The sequence below is a fragment of the Microcaecilia unicolor genome, chromosome 1 (genome assembly GCF_901765095.1).
Source record: "Microcaecilia unicolor chromosome 1, aMicUni1.1, whole genome shotgun sequence".
Taxonomy (NCBI): domain Eukaryota; kingdom Metazoa; phylum Chordata; class Amphibia; order Gymnophiona; family Siphonopidae; genus Microcaecilia; species Microcaecilia unicolor.
The window spans coordinates 769614869-769633653 of NC_044031.1; the positions used below are offsets into that span (position 1 = coordinate 769614869).

General features: G+C 44.5%; 1 protein-coding gene across 4 annotated transcripts in view; it reads left to right on the plus strand.

Moving 5' to 3' along the window:
* ADAMTS7 (ADAM metallopeptidase with thrombospondin type 1 motif 7) overlaps nucleotides 1–16794 on the plus strand; it is a 218563-nt gene extending 201769 nt beyond the window's left edge. For all 4 annotated transcript variants that reach the window (XM_030189820.1, XM_030189821.1, XM_030189823.1 and 1 more), the window contains 4 exons: nucleotides 1832–2005; nucleotides 6391–6537; nucleotides 10549–10708; nucleotides 15466–16794. In XM_030189820.1, the coding sequence (XP_030045680.1) occupies nucleotides 1832–2005; nucleotides 6391–6537; nucleotides 10549–10708; nucleotides 15466–15629 (645 nt within the window). In that variant the 3' untranslated portion in view covers nucleotides 15630–16794. The remainder of the gene's footprint in view (nucleotides 1–1831; nucleotides 2006–6390; nucleotides 6538–10548; nucleotides 10709–15465) is intronic.
* Nucleotides 16795–18785: the final 1991 nt, after the last annotated feature.

The window sequence follows — 18785 nt, forward strand, 5'->3', positions numbered from 1 at the left end:
TAAGCCTATGAGGTCTTGACAAGAGGGACACTTGTGGCCCAGACTGTGAGAGATGATATCTCTTACACCATAAGAGCCAATATCTAAGAACTTGCTCAATCACTTCACTGGCTCCCTATCCATTTCCACATTCAATTCAATTTACCCACAAAGGAAAGATATTCAACATAAAGGAATCTTTCACTTGCTCATCTTCCAATGTGGTATATATCATTCAGTGTAAAAAATGTAACCAAGGATGCTATATTGGAGAAACAGGCCAGATGCTTAAGACAAGATTCAACTTACATAGACATCACATGAACAATCCAGCCAGTAGGGCCCCCACCACGGTGGGACAGCACTTCACAGAACCAGGACACTGTACCAGTGATTTCACAGTGAGAATACTGAAAGGTAACTTTAAAACAATACAAGAAAGTAAGACCTTTGAAGTCAGAATGATTGAATATTTTAACACCCAACAGAAAGGACTTAACAAGGATCTGGGGTTCCTAGCCCATTATAAACCATAAAGCTGTATGTCTCTGTTGATCACCCTCCCCTCACCTATCCACACCCATCCTGTTAGAATATCAATGATATGCTTTGATGTCCCCATGCATACCTCCGACCCACCCCCATCCTCCCACCCTGTCAGACTGTCATAGTAATGCTTGAATGTTTTCACTTATATACACTGTCAGCTAGCACATTTGCTTATTTCCGATCTGATGAAGAAGGGCAACCTTCGAAAGCTAATCAAGAAATGTATTAAGTTATGTCCAATAAAAAAGGTATCATCTTATTTTCTTTTCCATGTTTTATTTGTTTGATTTCTATTGATAACCTTAAGAGTGGACTAACACGGCTACCACACTCCTCACATTCAATTCAAACTTCTCTTACTGACCTATAAGTGCATTCACTCTACCGCTCCCCAGTACCTCTCCACTCTTGTCTCTCCCTACACCGCCTCTCGGGCACTCCATTCTGTTGACAAATCTCTCTTGTCTGTCCCCTTCTCCTCTACTGCTAATTCCAGACTCCGTTCCTTCTATGTCACTGCACCTCACGCCTGGAATAGACTTCCCAAGCATGTACGCCTAGCCCCGTCTTTGGCTGTTTTCAAGTCCAAGCTAAAAGCCCACTTCTTTGACACTGCTTTTGAGTCCTAACCACTACTCACTTGCCTGTACCTTTTATCCCCTCGTTTTTAATTTCCCTTACCTCTTAGTTGTTCTGTCTGTTATTATTTAGATTGTGAGCTGTTTGAGCAGGGACTGTCTTTATGTGTATGGTGTACAGCGCTGCATATGCCTTGTAGCACTATAGAAGTGATAAGTAGTAGTAGTAGATCGTACAAAATCTTTCAGTTGTAGCTATTTCTAAATTTCAATGCAAAATGCGTTGGGGAACAAACCCTACTCACTGCCTCTCTATTGTGCAGTAACAACTCTGAAGCCTCCTCCTCTGCATCTCTTATACAATTCCAAGTTTCACTCAGCATATTGCCATGAATAATTGTCACACTGGGTTAGGATCTGCCTTCTTACCGTGATCTTCTGGGATTCATGCACCGGGGAAGGATCAGCCTTCTTTCTATACTACTTCTGAATTGTCCCACTGGAATATAGTTTACTTTCTTCCTAGAATCCTTTGGGATTGCCACAGTAGAAAAAAAGTGTGCCTGGATTGTCTTGCTGGGTTTGTCTGCTTTCATCCTTGGATGCTGTGGAATTATCACACCAGTGAAATGACATAATGAGGAAAGGTCCCCTTATTCTCATGAGATTATCCCACCGGGGAAAAGTTCTGTTTGCTTCTCATAGTTAATGTGTTTGTCACACAGTGCTCAAAGAACTGTGGAGGGGGACTGAAGATTCGGGATGTGCAGTGCGTTGACACAAGGGACCAAAGACTCCTGAGACCTTTCCATTGCCAGGCTGTGCTCTTTAAGCCACCAGTACAAACGTCTTGCCATCCAAAGCCCTGCATGGACTGGTACATCTCCTCATGGAGAGAGGTAAGAGACCTCCAAACATCACAACTGCAGTGTATGGATTTTGTATGTCTGTCTGTTACAGTTATATCCACCGTATCAGTCTCGAAGGTTCACCCAGTGGAACAAAATGTTGGTCAGTGTGTAACTTTGCAGCTGTAACCTAAGTCAGTGTTGAGCTGAGTAATTATACAATGAGTGTATTGAAGGATACAACATTGAATATTTTTGAGTACTTAAAGTGTAGTGAAGGTCGCAATGTGCTGTATAATTGTAGGTAAGTGTAGAAAATATCATAGTGTTGTGAATAATTGCAGTTTAAGTGTAGTGATGGTCACAGTGTACTGGATAAATGAGCAAGTGTAATGTAGCTCAAAGTGCTGACTTATTGCAGAGTAGTGAAAGTCATCGTGAACAGTGATAGGATAGGTGTATTGAAATTCACAGAATTGAGTAGTTACATTGCAAGGCTAGTGATGATCACAGTGTGTTGTTTTAGTGGCGTAGGAAGGGGGGGGGGGCGGGAGGGGCGGTCCGCCCAGGGTGCATGCGCTCGGGGGGTGCCGGCCCTGCTGGTTCCCTGCTCTCTCTGCCCCGGAACAGGTTACTTCCTGTTCCGGGGCAGAGAGAGCAGGGAACCAGCGGGGCCGACGCAGCTCCGAGTGACATGCACTCGGGGCAGATCGGCCCTCCCGCAGGTAACAATGCGGTCCGGGGGGCGGGCCGCGCCGTGCTGCACCCGGGGGGGGGGGGGTGCGCAGCGGCGACCCGCCCCGGGTGCCGTTAGCCCTCGCTACGGCACTGTGTTGTGTAACTGTAGGGTAAGTATAGTGTAAGGACACAGTGCTGAGTAATTGTAGGGTAAGGGAAGTGAAGGTCAGAGGGTTGAGTAGTTGCTTTGTCAGTATAGTGGAGGTCTCAGTACTGAGTAATTGTAGGGTAAGGGAAGTGAAGGTCACAGGGTTGAGTAATTGCTTTGTCAGTATAGTGGAGGTCTCAGTGCTGAGTAATTGTAGGGTAAGGGAAGTGAAGGTCAGAGGGTTGAGTAATTGCGTTGTCAGTATAGTGGAGGTCTCAGTACTGAGTAATTGTAGGGTAAGGGAAGTGAAGGTCAGAGGGTTGAGTAATTGCTTTGTCAGTATAGTGGAGGTCTCAGTGCTGAGTAATTGTAGAGTAAAATAAGTGAAGGTCAGAGGGTTGAGTACTTACTTTGTCAGTATAGTGGAGTAAGGGAAGTGAAGGTCAGAGGGTTGAGTACTTGCTTTGTCAATATAGTGGAGGTCTCAGTGCTGAGTAATTGTAGAGTAAAAAAAGTGAATGTCAGAGGGTTGAGTACTTGCTTTGTCAGTATAGTGGAGTAAGGGAAGTGAAGGTCAGAGGGTTGACTAATTGCTTTGCCAGTATAGTGGAGGTCTCAGTGCTGAGTAATTGTAGGGTAAGGGAAGTGAAGGTCAGAGGGTTGACTAATTGCTTTGTCCGTAGAGTGGAGGTCTCAGTGCTGAGTAATTGTAGAGTAAAAGAAGTGAATGTCAGAGGGTTGGGTACTTGCTTTGTCAGTATAGTGGAGTAAGGGAAGTGAAGGTCAGAGGGTTGACTAATTGCTTTGCCAGTATAGTGGAGGTCTCAGTGCTGAGTAATTGTAGAGTAAAAGAAGTGAAGGTCAGAGGGTTGAGTACTTGCTTTGTCAGTATAGTGGAGTAAGGGAAGTGAAGGTCAGAGGGTTGACTAATTGCTTTGTCAGTATAGTGGAGGTCTCAGTGCTGAGTAATTGTAGAGTAAAAGAAGTGAAGGTCAGAGGGTTGAGTACTTGCTTTGTCAGTATAGTGGAGTAAGGGAAGTGAAGGTCAGAGGGTTGACTAATTGCTTTGTCTGTATAGTGGAGGTCTCAGTGCTGAGTAATTGTAGAGTAAAAGAAGTGAAGGTCAGAGGGTTGAGTACTTGCTTTGTCAGTATAGTGGAGTAAGGGAAGTGAAGGTCAGAGGGTTGACTAATTGCTTTGTCAGTATAGTGGAGGTCTCAGTGCTGAGTAATTGTAGAGTAAAAGAAGTGAAGGTCAGAGGGTTGAGTACTTGCTTTGTCAGTATAGTGGAGTAAGGGAAGTGAAGGTCAGAGGGTTGACTAATTGCTTTGTCAGTATAGTGGAGGTCTCAGTGCTGAGTAATTGTAGAGTAAAAGAAGTGAAGGTCAGAGGGTTGAGTACTTGCTTTGTCAGTATAGTGGAGTAAGGGAAGTGAAGGTCAGAGGGTTGACTAATTGCTTTGTCTGTATAGTGGAGGTCTCAGTGCTGAGTAATTGTAGAGTAAAAGAAGTGAAGGTCAGAGGGTTGAGTACTTGCTTTGTCAGTATAGTGGAGTAAGGGAAGTGAAGGTCAGAGGGTTGACATTGCTTTGTCAGTATAGTGGAGGTCTCAGTGCTGAGTAATTGTAGAGTAAAAGAAGTGAAGGTCAGAGGGTTGAGTACTTGCTTTGTCAGTATAGTGGAGTAAGGGAAGTGAAGGTCAGAGGGTTGACTAATTGCTTTGTCAGTATAGTGGAGGTCTCAGTGCTGAGTAATTGTAGAGTAAAAGAAGTGAAGGTCAGAGGGTTGAGTACTTGCTTTGTCAGTATAGTGGAGTAAGGGAAGTGAAGGTCAGAGGGTTGACTAATTGCTTTGTCAGTATAGTGGAGGTCTCAGTGCTGAGTAACTGTAGAGTAAAAGAAGTGAAGGTCAGAGGGTTGAGTACTTGCTTTGTCAGTATAGTGGAGTTCTCAATGCTGAGTAATTAAAGGGTGAAGGACACAGTGGTATTGAGTACTTGTATTGAAAGTCACAGATTTGAGCAATTGCAGTGTAATTGTATTAATGGTAATAGTGTGCTGAATAATTGAAGGGTAAGAGTAGTGCAGGTAGGAGGGCTAAGTAATTGAAGGGTGAACGTAATGAAGGTCACAGTGTAAGGGGAGTGAGATCATAGTTTCCTCTATAATTGTATGGTAAGTGTAGTTTAGGTTATTTAGATTGTAAGCTCTTTTGAGCAGGGACTGTCTCTTTGTATCAGGTGTTCAGCACTGCGTGCTTCTGGTAGCACTATACAAATGCTAATAATAATAATACAGTGGTGAGTATTTTCATGGTAAGTGTAATAAAGGTGATCGCATCTAGTATAAGTCACAGCACTGAGGAATTCAAGGATGAATGTAATTTACATGATAGTGCTGAGTAATAGCAGGATAAGTGTACTGATGGTAATAGTGTGTTTTGTATTCTAGGGTAAGTGTAAAGAAACAATGTGTTTTAAGCCTGTAAAATGTACAGGATATTTTCCTGTCTTAAATATTCTAAAGTGTATTTCTCCTGTTTGGCCAGCAGATGGTGCATGTTTGTGCTTAAAGCTGTTACAGAGGATAGACTTCTCTTGCTTTTATTTTGCACACAGCTAATAGGAAGTGTTTGTAGTGATGTAACCAGTTTTTATTTGAAACTTGACTGTTCTGGGCTCTGATTGGCCTGGAGTTTTGAAATTACCCAGCAGTGGCTGGCTGTTGCTTCAGTTTCAGCCCAGGAGGAGAGAGAGAGAGAGAAAGAGAGAGAGAGAGAGAGAGATCTCTTTGCTGAAGCTCTGTGAACAGATATATGTCCTCATCTTCCCAGGTACTTTCTAGGAAATTAGTTAGTGTTATAATTGAGCCATATTTCAGTAAATATAATGAAAGTCATGGAGTTGAGTAATTCAGCGCCAGTGTACTGTGGGTTGTTGGTCACAGTAAGAAGTAATTATAGGATGACAGTCATAATTTGCTAAATAGATTTAGGATATATACTGTGAAAATCACTATTCTGAGTAATTGTAGGGTAAGTGTAGTAAAGGTGAGAGTTTTCTGTGTAATTACAGTTTAGTAATTCATAGTAATGATATTGTAGGTCAGTCTTTGTGCTATATAATTGCAGGGTAAGAATAGCATCTGCCATGGTATTATGTGTAATTACAGGGTAGGAGTTATCATATTCTGAGTAATTAAAGAGATAGTAGTGGTAATCTCTGTAATTACAGGGTAAGTAATAGTGTTTTATGTAATTACAGGATAAGAGTAATGCTGGTCTGTGTAATTACAGAGAAAGAATAATCATATTCTATGTAATGACAGGGTAAGACTAATTGTATTCTGTCTATTTACAGTCACCATTACCTACACTGCTATTACACAGAGTATCACTACGCTTACACTTCTGTCTAATTACAGGGTAAGAGTAATGGTGCTTTGTGTAATTACAGGGTAAGATCAATGGTGGTCTGTGAATTACAGGGTAAGAGTAGTACATTAGTGTTGTGCTGTGTAACTGCAGTGTAGTTAAGTACCAGGCTTGTGATGTACTTTGATTTTCTGTATCTTTCTGGCTCCATTTGATTATACTGAGTATTTTCTTGACAGTGCTCGGAAGCCTGCGGAGGCGGGTTACAGGAAAGACTGGTTACCTGTCCAGAGTTTGGACGTTGTGATGAAACTTTGAAACCAAGCAGCATGAGACCCTGCAACTTGCATCCCTGCACCACATGGGTGCTTGGGTCATGGGGAGAGGTGAGTCCTCTGTAAATTAATTCAGTTTTTCCGCTATGGCCTTGTCCTTCCTGAGTGCCCCTTTTGCTTCTTCGATGGCTCAATTGGTGCTGATCAAGAGCTATGCCATAAGCCAATAGGGGTCTGGATTCTCCATGGTTATCATACCTGGAGCTATCCACCACCAGCCACATCAAGTCTATGTACCCAGAAGACACAGCTAGTCCAAAGCGACCAGTGTCGTTATGCTCATATTAGCCCTCTCCTCAAGTCACTTCACTGGCTTCCTATCCGTTTCCGCATACAGTTCAAACTCCTCTTATTGACCTATAAGTGCATTCACTCTGCAGCTCCTCAGTACCTCTCCACTCTCATCTCTCCCTACATTCCTCCCCGGGAACTCCGTTCACTGGGTAAATCTCTCTTATCTGCACCCTTCTCCTCCACTGCTAACTCCAGACTCCGTTCCTTTTATCTTGCTGCACCATATGCCTGGAATAGACTTCCTGAGCCGGTACGTCAAGCTCCATCTCTGGTCGTCTTCAAATCTAAGCTAAAAGCCCACCTTTTTGATGCTGCTTTTAACTCCTAACCCTTATTCACTTGTTCAGAACCCTTATTTTATCATCCTCACTTTAATATTCCCTTATCACTTGTTTGTCTGTCCTAATTAGACTGTAAGCTCTGTCGAGCAGGGACTGTCTCTTCATGTTCCAGTGTACAGCGCTGCGTATGTCTAGTAGCACTATAGAAATGATAAGTAGTAGTAGTAGTAATAACCAGGCTGAGATGGCATGAAATCCAACGCAATAACCTGCCCACCAGAGGCCATGGTGGAAAGGGCATACAGGAGAGCACATGTGGGCCAAGGTTGGACCAACATATCAATCCCATGGCCCTCGAACACTCTGGTGACTGAAGAATCGCAGGCATTTTGCACTGGCACAGATGCCATCAGATCCACTTCCAGTGGTTCACAATGGATTGAAAGACTTCTGCACTCAGAGACTACTCCACAAGATCCAGGACCTGTTGACTGAGAAAATCCACTTGCACATTCTCCACTTTTGCAATGTGCATCGCTGAGAAAGCTAGAAGGTGGTTCATGTGGAAACGGGAGACCTCATGAAAGACTCCAGAGGAAACTGGAAAGTCATGGGATAGGAGGTAGTGTTCTATTGTGGATTAAAAACTGATTAAAGGATAGAAAACAGAGAGTAGGGTTAAATGGTCAGTATTCTCAATGGAGAAGGGTAAATAGTGGGGCTCCGCAGGGGTCGGGGGTTAGGACCGCTGCTTTTAAAATATTTATAAATGATCTAGATATGGGAATAACTAGTGAGGTAAATACATTTGCCGACGACACTAAGTTATTCAAAGTTGTTAAATTGCAAGAGGACCTTACGAGACTGGGAGACTGGGCGGCTAAATGGCAGATGACGTTTAATGTGAGCAAGTGCAAAGTGATGCATGTGGGAAAGAGGAACCTGAATTATAGCTATGTAATACAAGGTTCACCAACCAGGAAAGGGATCTATGCATCGTCGTTGATGATACACTGAAACCCTCTCCTCAGTGTATGGCGGCGGCTAAGAAAGCAAACAGAATGTTAGGTATTATTAGGAAACGAATGGAAAACAAAAATGAGGACGTTATAATGCCTTTGAATCTCTCCATGGTGTGACCACACCTCGAATATCGTGTGCAATTCTGGTCACTGCTTCTCAAAAAAAAGATATAATGGAATTAGAAAAGGTACAGAGAAGGACGACGAAAATGATAAAGGGGATGGGACGACTTCCCTATGAGCAAAGGGTGAAGTGGCTAGGGCTCTTCAGCTTGGACAAAAGGCGGCTGAGGGGAGATATGATAGAGGTCTATAAAATAATGAGTGGAGTTGAACGGGTAGACGTGAATCGCTTTACTCTTTCCAAAAATACTAGGACTAGGGGCACGCAATGAAGCTACTAAGTAGTAAATTTAAAATGAATCGGAAAAAATATTCCTTCACTCCTTGTGTAATTAAAGTCTGGAATTCGTTGCTAGAAAATATGGTAAAAGCAGTTATCTTAACGGGGTTTAAAAAACGTTTGGATAGCTTCCTGAAAGAAAAGTCTATAAACCATTATTAAGATGGGCGGGGAGAATCCACTGCTTATTTCTTGGATAAGCAGCATAAAATGTATTGTACTGTTTTTGGGATCTTGCCAGGCACTTGTGACCTGGATTGGCCACTGTTGGAAACAGGATACAGGGCTTGATGGACCTTCGGTCTATCTCAGTATAGCAACACTTATGGACCTTCATCTCTTTGAGGTCCAAAATGGGGGACCATAAAGTAAATGGAATAATGACCCTGACCATGTTCCGGCAAAGGTTCCTCCTCCACCCTGCACTGCCTGGCATTTGAGGAGGAGCCACATGGAGACACCATAAAGGTATCAGAAACTGGGGAGGTAAGCTCCAAAGCATAACCGTTGTAAATGACTTCCAGGACCTATTGGTCAGAGGTAACAAGGGCTCACTTCTGGATGAAACCGCGCAACTGACTGCCCACTTGGGCTGGCCTGAGACGGGCCCTCTGACCTTCATTGGGGGTCCTTGAAGAGAGCAGAGGGAACTCCAGAGAGTTCCCCACTGTCCCTCTCCCACTTAGCACCCCAAAAAGACTGGCCTTTCTGATTCTGGCCACTTGGACTCTCGGATGTTTCCTGGGGCAAAACTGGTCTCAGACACTGGAACACCATCCTGAAGATCTAGACAATCCCAGAGACCTGACCGGAAGTGTAAGAGAATGGGACTCCCCTAAATCCTTGACCAACTTCTCCAGGTCCTCTCTGAAGAGGAGCCGGCCCCAAAAGGGGAGACTGCAGAGGAGGTCCTTGGACGCAGCGTCTGCTGCCCAATTGCGGAGACAGAGGTGTCTGATGCCACAACTGAACTGGAGCACTTGTGGAGCAAACCATGCAACAGATCATAAGTACATAAGTGTTGCCATACTGGGAAAGACCAAAGGTCCATCAAGCCCAGCATCCTGTTTCCAACAGTGGCCAATCCAGGTCACAAATACCTGGGAGAAACCCAAACAGTAGCAACATTCCATGTAGAACCCCAAAGAATAGCAAGATTCTAGAATTCTAAAGAATAACAAGATTCCATGCAGAATTTCAAAGTGTAGCAACATTCCATTTAGAACCCCAAAGAGTAGCAAGATTCCATTCAGAATCCTAAGTACATAAGTTTTGCCATACTGGGACAGAACAAAGGTCCAATGAGCCCAGCATCCTGTTTCCAACAGTGGCCAATCCAGGTCACAAATACCTGGGAGAAACCCAAACAGTAGCAACATTCCATGTAGAACCCCAAAGAATAGCAAGATTCTAGAATTCTAAATAATAACAAGATTCCATGCAGAATTTCAAAGTGTAGCAACATTCCATTTAGAACCCCAAAGAGTAGCAAGATTCCATTCAGAATCCTAAGTACATAAGTTTTGCCATACTGGGACAGAACAAAGGTTCATCGAGCCCAGCATCCTGTTTCCAACATTGGCCAATCCAGGTCACAAATACCTGGCAAGATCCCAAAAAAGTACAACACATTTTATACTGCTTATCCCAGAAATAGTGGATTTTCTCCAAGTCCATTTAATAACGGTCTATGGACTTTTCCTTTAGGAAGCCGTCCGAATCTTTTTAAAACTCCGCTAAGCTAACTGCCTTTACCAAATTCTCTGTTCCTCCTTAAATGGGTCCTCTCCCCCTGATAATATAACCAGAAAGAGATAATATGATGGTCTAACCAAGGGACTATTCTTTTCCTAAAATTCCACGACTTAAACACGAGGCCACTATCTCCAATTCTGTCTCCCTCCACATATTGCTCAGAACCCAAGACCAGCATTCAAACTTTCCTAATTGTGGCTCTTTCCACCCAATAAAACAAAAACTTGGGTTCCTGAGTGTGATCAAGAGCTGTGACGAGGGACAGGCCAAATAGCTAATTCGTGTCTCCCTGTCTTTCTTGGCACAGTGCACAGCTTCCTGTGGTGGTGGTATTCAGCGTCGACTGGTGAAGTGTGTAAATACGCAAACTGGAGCCACCGAAGAGGACAACAGCATGTGTGAACACGAGGTGTGGCCAGAAAACACGCAGAAGTGCAACCCCCAGGACTGCAACAGCACAGAGTCAAGTAAGCGCTTTCGCACCACTCATTTCCCTCCTCCTCCCTGGACAGGCACCCAATTCCCCACCTTCCCACCCTGCTGCTGCCGTGCAGTAATCTCTAAAATCCTTCTAGTCATATTCTCGCAGGAAGGAACTTTTCCTATTTTTGTTACATTTGTACCCTGCGCTTTCCCACTCATGGCAGGCTCAATGTGGCTTACATGGGGCAATGGAGGGTTAAGTGACTTGCCCAGAGTCACAAGGAGCTGCCAGTGCCTGAAGTGGAAATCGAATTCAGTTCCTCAGGACCAAAGTCCACCACCCTAACCACTAGGCCACTCCTCCACTGTTGCTACTATTTGAGATTCTACATGGAATGTTGCTATTCCACAAGCAACATTCCATGTAGAAGTCGGCCCTTGCAGATCACCAATGTGGCCGCGCAGGCTTCTACATGGAATGTTGCTAGTGGAATAGCAACATTCCATGTAGAATCTCCAATAGTATCTATTTTATTTTTGTTACATTTGTACCCTGCACTTTCCCACTCATGGCAGGCTCAATGCGGCTTACATGGGGCAATGGAGGGTTAAGTGACTTGCCCAGAGTCACAAGGAGCTGCCTGTGCCAGAAATCGAACTCAGTTCCCCAGGACCAAAGTCCACCACCCTAACCACTAGGTCACTCCTCCACTGTTGCTACTATTTGAGATTCTACATGGAATGTTGCTATTCCACTAGCAACATTCCATGTAGAAGTCGGCCCTTGCAGATCACCAATGTGGCCGCGCAGGCTTCTGCTTCTGTACGTACGTACAGGACGTCAGACTCACAGAAACAGAAGCCTGCGCAGCCTTCTACATGGAATGTTGCTAGTGGAATAACAACATTCCATGTAGAATCTCCAATAGTAGCAACATACCATGTAGAATCTCCAATAGTAGCAACATTCTATGTAGAATCGCCAATAGTATCTATTTTATTTTTGTTACATTTGTACCCTGCACTTTCCCACTCATGGCAGGCTCAATGCGGCTTACATGGGGCAATGGAGGGTTAAGTGACTTGCCCAGAGTCACAAGGAGCTGCCTGTGCCTGAAGTGGGAATTGAAATCAGTTCCTCAGGACCAAAGTCCACCACCCTAACCACTAGGCCACTCCTCCACTGTTGCTACTACTTGAGATGCTACATGGAATGTTGCTATTCCATTAGCAACATTCCATGTAGAAGTCGGCCCTTGCAGATCACCAATGTGGCTGCGCAGGCTTCTGTTTCTGTGAGTCTGACGTCCTGCACGTATGTGCAGGACGTCAGACTCACAGAAGCAGAAGCCTGCGCGGCCACATTGGTGATCTACAATATCTCCTATAACAGCTCTGTGGAGTCACACCATGTAATATAACTGATTGTTGGTTAACCAGGCAGCCACTGGAAAGAGCTTCCCACCTCTGCTCTGTTAAATCATCTGATTTTAAGATTTTTCCTTATCTTTTATGCTTCAGTATTTTAATATAGAAGCATAGGCCACTTTTCAAAGGGAGTTATGCATTGGCCACTGGGTTGCCAAAGCATAACTCCCCTATCTATAGAATTTAAACAGATGGGGAAAGCATGTGGAGCAGGGGCATAGCCACGGAGGGCCCTGAGGCCCCCCCCCCCCCCCCAGGTGCACAGGCTTTCTGTGCTAGGCTGCTTTTAGAAATGGCAAGTTTTGCCCCAAGTCTTCTCTCTCTCTCTCCATCTCTTCTCCGCCTCTTCTGCTTCCTTCTCTACTTTCGCTACCTCTTCCTCTCCCTTTCCCCTTCCTCCCCCCCCCCCTCCCCGGTCTTCCCTATCTCTTTTCTAGTACCAGCAGTGGCAGCAATTAAAGCAGGCTGCTTCCAGTTTGCATCAGGGCTTTCTGTAAGCAAGGTCCCACCTACGCGGGAATAGGCGGGACCCTGCAGAGAGAAAGCTCTGATGATGCCAGCTGGAAGCGGCCTGTTCTAATTGATGCTGCCAATTCTAGAAGAGACGTACGGAAGGAAGGGAGAGGGCATGACGCAGGACCCGCGGGGGGAGCGGAAGTGGGGGGAGAAATCGTAGGAGAACTGCCAAATCCATGTGGGGGAAGGAAGGGGAGGAAGAGGGAGTGGTATGGGCTAGGGGGGGAGGGTTGATGCTGGAAAAGAGATAGGTGGGGACCAAGGGGGAGGACAATGCTGGGAAAGAGAGAGATGGGGTTCCTGAGAGGACAGATGCTGAACATGGGGGAGGATAAGGATAGGGACAGAAAGGGAGATGCTGGACTGTATGGCTAGGGATGCAGAGGGAAGGTAGACGTTGAACATGGAGAGAAAGGAAATGTCAAATGGACAGGAAAAAAACTGAGAAAAGCAGAAAACAGACATTTGAACCAAAGCAAATGGGAAAATATAATGCTCAGACAAGAAAGGTAGAAAAAAGTATTCTATTTTGAATGTATTAATTGGAATATGTCAGCTTTGGGAAATCTGCATCTCCGATGTCTTGCATTTTTTTCTCTGTTTGCTGTATGCAAAGTCTGGCTTCTTGAGGGTTCATTTCAGTCTTTTTAGCTCTATATTACTAACCTGTGGTCCTTTGTTTCCTATTTGTTGAGGGTCTGTTTGTGGTTTGTGCATTTGACTACGGCGTGCTATTCTGCTAGCCGGTGGCTTCTGTGTAGCTGTCCTGTTTTCTCACTTGGTAGTGTGTGGTGTGGGAGTGCTGGAGAGCGGATGAGAGGGAAATGGAAATAAACAGTAGGTAGATAAAACGTGAAAGGAGGACACGAATGACTAGAGGGTGAGAGAAAAGGAGAATGAGGGTAAAATTAAATGACAGATTAAAAAAAAAAAAAACCACAGAAAAGTGAAAAAGATTAGAGCCAGACAGAGAAGACAAAAGGAGAAAGAAGAAATGGGAAGGCAAACCTGGAAAAGAGTTTAGGAGAAGACTGACATAAGGAGAGTGAAAAAGAGACTGAGACCAGACCAATTAGAAAAAAAATTGCCTAGACAACAAAGAGGAAGAGAAGGGGATATAGTGGACAAGGGGGGAGTAAGGTGACAGAATGGAGATGCTGGATTGGGATGGGTGGGGAACAGAAGGAATGTACTGGAATGTGAAGGAGGAAGATGCTGGCTTGGAGGAGGGGGAGATGCTAGATCAGGTAGGGAGTAAAGAGTGATATTGGAGGATGCAGGACATGGGGTGAGTAGGAAGATAGGGGAGATGCTGGACATGGGGGGGGGGAGTATGAAAACGATGTGGGGTGCTAGACATTGGATGGGGATGGGGCAGAGATAGGTTATGCTGGACATGGGAGGACTAGGGACATAGGGGAGATGCTGACATGGAAGGGGAGAGGGACATGGAGGGTTGTTGGATTTGATGGGGAGAGATGCTGGATTGAGGTAAGGGAAGGAGGATTTGCTGGACAGAAGGGGGTGAGAGAAAGAGAGGGATAAAATACTGGTCAGAGTAGTGAATATAGGAAGAGAGGGTGCTGGAAGAGGGGAGAGTTAGCAAAAAACAGGAATAACAGGATGAAGAATGGGATGGTTGGGGTGAGGAAAATGAAAAGCTGTAGGTAAATGTGGTTTTAAAAAAAAGGAAGATTGAATACTAAGAACGAATGAAGTCTGAGCAGATTGAGAGATGGAAAAATAAATGAAGGAAAGCTGAAGGGAAAAGATCGAAGTCAGAGATGGATATAGGAGAAGAAGTGAAGATCTTGTAAAGAAAGTTAAGAAAAGCTCAAGGAAAACAGAAACTGGAGACCGGGACAAACATGATTGGAAAAACCAAAACAACCAGACAAGAAAATTAGGAAGAAGACTTTTATTCTTAATTCAGTGAATGGAAAATGTCAGTTTTACAGTAAGTTTAAATTTACACTGCTTTCTTTCTAGTTTGAAGAGTGCAGGGTGCTGTTTCTTTTTTTCTTTTTCTAATGTTGCACCGTCTGCAGAGCGTGGCTTCTTGGGCTTTAAGAATTTTTGTCTGTGTATCCATATTTTAAGCTTGTGATCACTTGTTTTGTACCTGGCAAGGGTCAATCTGTGTTCAGTGTTTGTGACTGAGGCCAGGTATGTTTATGCTTATTAAAACTTTCTATACCGCTCTAGCTGACTGGCAGATCTGGGTGGTTTACAAATTTAAAAATATAAACTTAAACGGAAGGAAGGATTTGCTGCAAGAGGTAACAGTGTTGGGTCTGCTTGGCAACAGTGATCATAGTATGGTCAAAGAGTTCATAACTAGAATGAAAATGCATTAGCATTTAACTTTCAAAAGGGCAACTATGGGAGGACATGACACAGTGCTTCCTCACACCCGCAAAAGATTAGCATCTGGCTTTATCCTCAAGGTAGAAGCACAAGGTCAGTGAAACTACACAGCTGGAAGCTGATAGCGAGAAAATGGTGTTGGTGGAATTCAATGCAGAGGCTTCTGCAGACAAGAACGGTGCAAGCCCACCAGCCTACAATGAGAATTTAAGAAACATTTTGCAGATCTGGCAAGTGAACTTCAGGTGATGCATATATATATATATATATACATTTGTACCCCGCGCTTTCCCACTCATGGCAGGCTCAATGCGGCAGGCAATGGAGGGTTAAGTGACTTGCCCAGACTCACAAGGAGCTGCCTGTGCCGGGAATCGAACTCAGTTCCTCAGGAACAAAGTCCACCACCCTAACCACTAGGCCACTCCTCCATCAAGCTAGGAGTTGAAGAGTCACAAGTAACTGTTTTGTGTCTTTCTTCTCTGTCTAGGCTTCAACTGTAAGCGAGATCGTCTAACGTTCAGCTTCTGCCAGACTCTAAAGCTCCTGGGAAGGTGCCACCTTCCAACAGTCAAAATACAGTGTTGTCACACCTGCCAGGCCTACAGCCCCAACGCTCGAGAGCGTGGCAACGACCATGCTTCCAGGAGGTGAGACCTCTGTGACCGTGAGTGGGCTTCTACGAGACAAGCCTGCTGTAGCCAAGGTTCTCTTATAGACAAGATCCTTCCAAAGACCAGCAGGAGTACACAGCGACTTTGGGAGGAGGACGTCCTTCTGTCCACTCTGGCTGGAAAGCTCCTCTTCCTCTGGACTTTTACAGGTGCTGTTTCAGAGATACCAAGACCTCAGGGAATTCAGCAACAAATAGAATCAGACATTGGTTATAGACCTTTACTCTGTGGATGTTAAGAAGGTTTGGTTCCTCTGTCCTTCCCGCTGCTTTCCCCCAGAATCTAATTACATCATCGTTGGTGCTTGTGACATCACCAAATGCTCTTGTTCAGCTGCCAGTAACAGGAACAAGTATGTTTTGGGATGTGACTAAAGATACCGGATCGTTTTCTGTTGCCTGATATGGAGTCAGCTTTTCATGACTGGTCCTGCTATCTTCAAACTTGTATGAGGAGAGCAGGAAGAGGTGAACAGGTCTTCCCTGATAACCCATGATGGAAATTACTGTTTTATGGCAACAGTTTTAACAAGTAGAGTAGCTTAGTGGGTAGAGCAGTGGACTATGAATGGGGGAAGCCAGGCTTAAAAATCCTGGGCAAGCTTGTTTTAATCCTCCATTGCCTCAGGTACAACATTTAGATTGTAAGTCCCCTGGAGCAGGAAATGATGTAATTAGCCAGTACGTAACTCACCTTGAGCTTGAGTTTTGAAAGGCAAGTAATTAAATGCAAAATTCAAAAAGCAGTGAAGAGAGGGAATTTAGCAGAGCTCATGTAGAACCCAAAACAGGACAGGATAGTCCTGTATGGAAGTTTTTATCTGAGGCGCTGGCAGCTTTATCAACACAGGGAAACTTCCAAACTGCTGCTTGCATGAGCTGGAGAATCTGTTAGTTTTGGAGAAAGGAGTATTTCTAGCAGCTCTGAATCGTAGTCTGTCTCCTGTCCAGTTGCTCTTTCTGTCCAAGGGTAAAGGAGTACCTAAGGGTAAAGGGCTGCAGGGATCTGGTGCTGTCTTTTTACATGGTATTTCTCTTATCCCTGTGGTGCTGGTAAGCCATCCCAGACTTCCTGTATATGTTTATATTTAAGAAAGTAAGCTGTAGTCTGACTTTCTGTGTGAATAAACAGTTGCAAACATTCTAGACGGCCTGCAGTGGTGATTTTTTTAAAGCAGTGATCTCCTTTCACTCTCTCCCCTGCTCCCCAGCCTCACATGCTCTTTTTTTACCTTGTTTAATGTTTAATAAAACTTTCTATACTGCCTAATCTAGGTCTACACAGTTTACAATTCTAAAATTCATTAGTCAAAATTAGAAAAGAACTCCATTATTAAAAAGAAAGATACACAAAATGAAGAAGAAAAAATAATCAGGAGATGGACTGGATCCCAGAGTCCTCACAACCAAATGCTTGATGAAAAAAAGTGTGTTTTCAGGAATACTTAACATTTTTAATACGGTAACTCCCCTGAATAATTGGAGGGAGTGTAGTCCAAGGTTTTGGGGTGATAAAATAAAAGGCTGTATGTCTTGTCGATCAGTGGCGTACCAAGGGGGGGGGGCAGTGGGGGCGGTCCGCCCCGGGTGCCGTGGCGTGCGCCTGTCGCCCTGTCTCTGAGTTCGCATGTGCTCATTGTTCCCTCTGCCCCGGAACAGGTTACTTCCTGTTCCGGGGCAGAGGGAGCAGTGAACACATGCGAACTCGGAGCCGACAGGGCGACAGGCATGCGCCGCGGCACCCCCCCCCCCAGCGGTGTGCACCCAGGAGGGGGAGGTGTCATTTCGCTGGGGGGGGGGGCGCATCGGCGATCCGCCCCAGGTGTCAGCCAGTGTCGGAACGCCACTGTTGTCGATTCTAAATGGGCCAACCTCTGAGGAGGTATTACCCCATCTATGGCAGTCAATGGAGCACAAAGTTGTAGCGGGAGTATCAAGGACAGTGTGAGATGCCAGGAATGCTGGTGAGCCTATATGGTAAGCCTTATAGGGGTCCCAGAAAACAACAAGGCAACCGATCTGCAAAATCCAACGTGGAAAACAAAACTAGCAGATCAGTATAATATCCAGAAAACTTTATTGAAGATACCGTGTATAAGACAAATGCCCAACACAGGCCTTGTTTCGCCCAACAATAGGGCTGCATCAGGGGCTAGTCTGTATCTGACAGCAGACTATCTATCGACTATCTGGCGTCACACAGGATATGCTATTTTGAGCTGCTCAAGCTGGTTTTTTATGAAGAAAATTTCTTATATCCTTGCCCTGATAGATTATCTGATACCGCTCTTATTGAAGAAAGATACAGACTAGCCCCTGACGCAGCCCTATTGTTGGGCGAAACACGGCCTGTGTCGGGCATTAGTCTTATACACGGTATCTTCAATAAAGTTTTCTGGATATTATACTGATCTGCCAACCTGGTAAGCCTTATATGCTATACAAAGGATTCTAAAGAGAGGAATTATATGATCAGACAAAGAAACCAAGCAGCGGAATTGTGCAATGATTAGAGTCCCTTGAGCTGTAATTTGGTGCAACCTATAAAAACAGAGTTGCAGTAGTCTAGTCATCTAATAACAAAAGCATGAATCAGAACATGTAATGAAGAAAAACTCAGGTAAAAACATCATACGTAATTTGCGAAGAACATGGAAACCTTCTTTGACAACTTGAGGAATCTGTTCATGGAAAAGCAACTGTGAGTCAATTATGACACCTAAAAAAGAAGGAACAGGATGGGTAGCATGGAATGTTGCTACTCTTTGAGATTCTGCATAGAATCTTGCCACTCTTTAGGATTCCAGAATCTTGCTATTCTTTGGGGTTCTACATGGAATGCTGCCACTATTTGGGTTTCTGCCAGGTACTTGTGACCGGGCTTGGCCACTGTTGGAAACAGGATACTGTGCTAGATGGACCATTGGTCTGACCCAGTATGGCTACTCCTATGTTCTTATGCTTTCCCAAGCAGAACAGGAGACACAGTAGGTGGGGAAAGAGAGCCAGTAATACGCCGTGGTTTTTTTTTTCTCAATTTAAGACCAGTCTGTGCTCAGTAAGCCACAAGGCAATAGCATCAAGACAGAAGGCCCAAAGAGTAGAAAGAACAATGTATCTAAGCAAAAGACCATGAA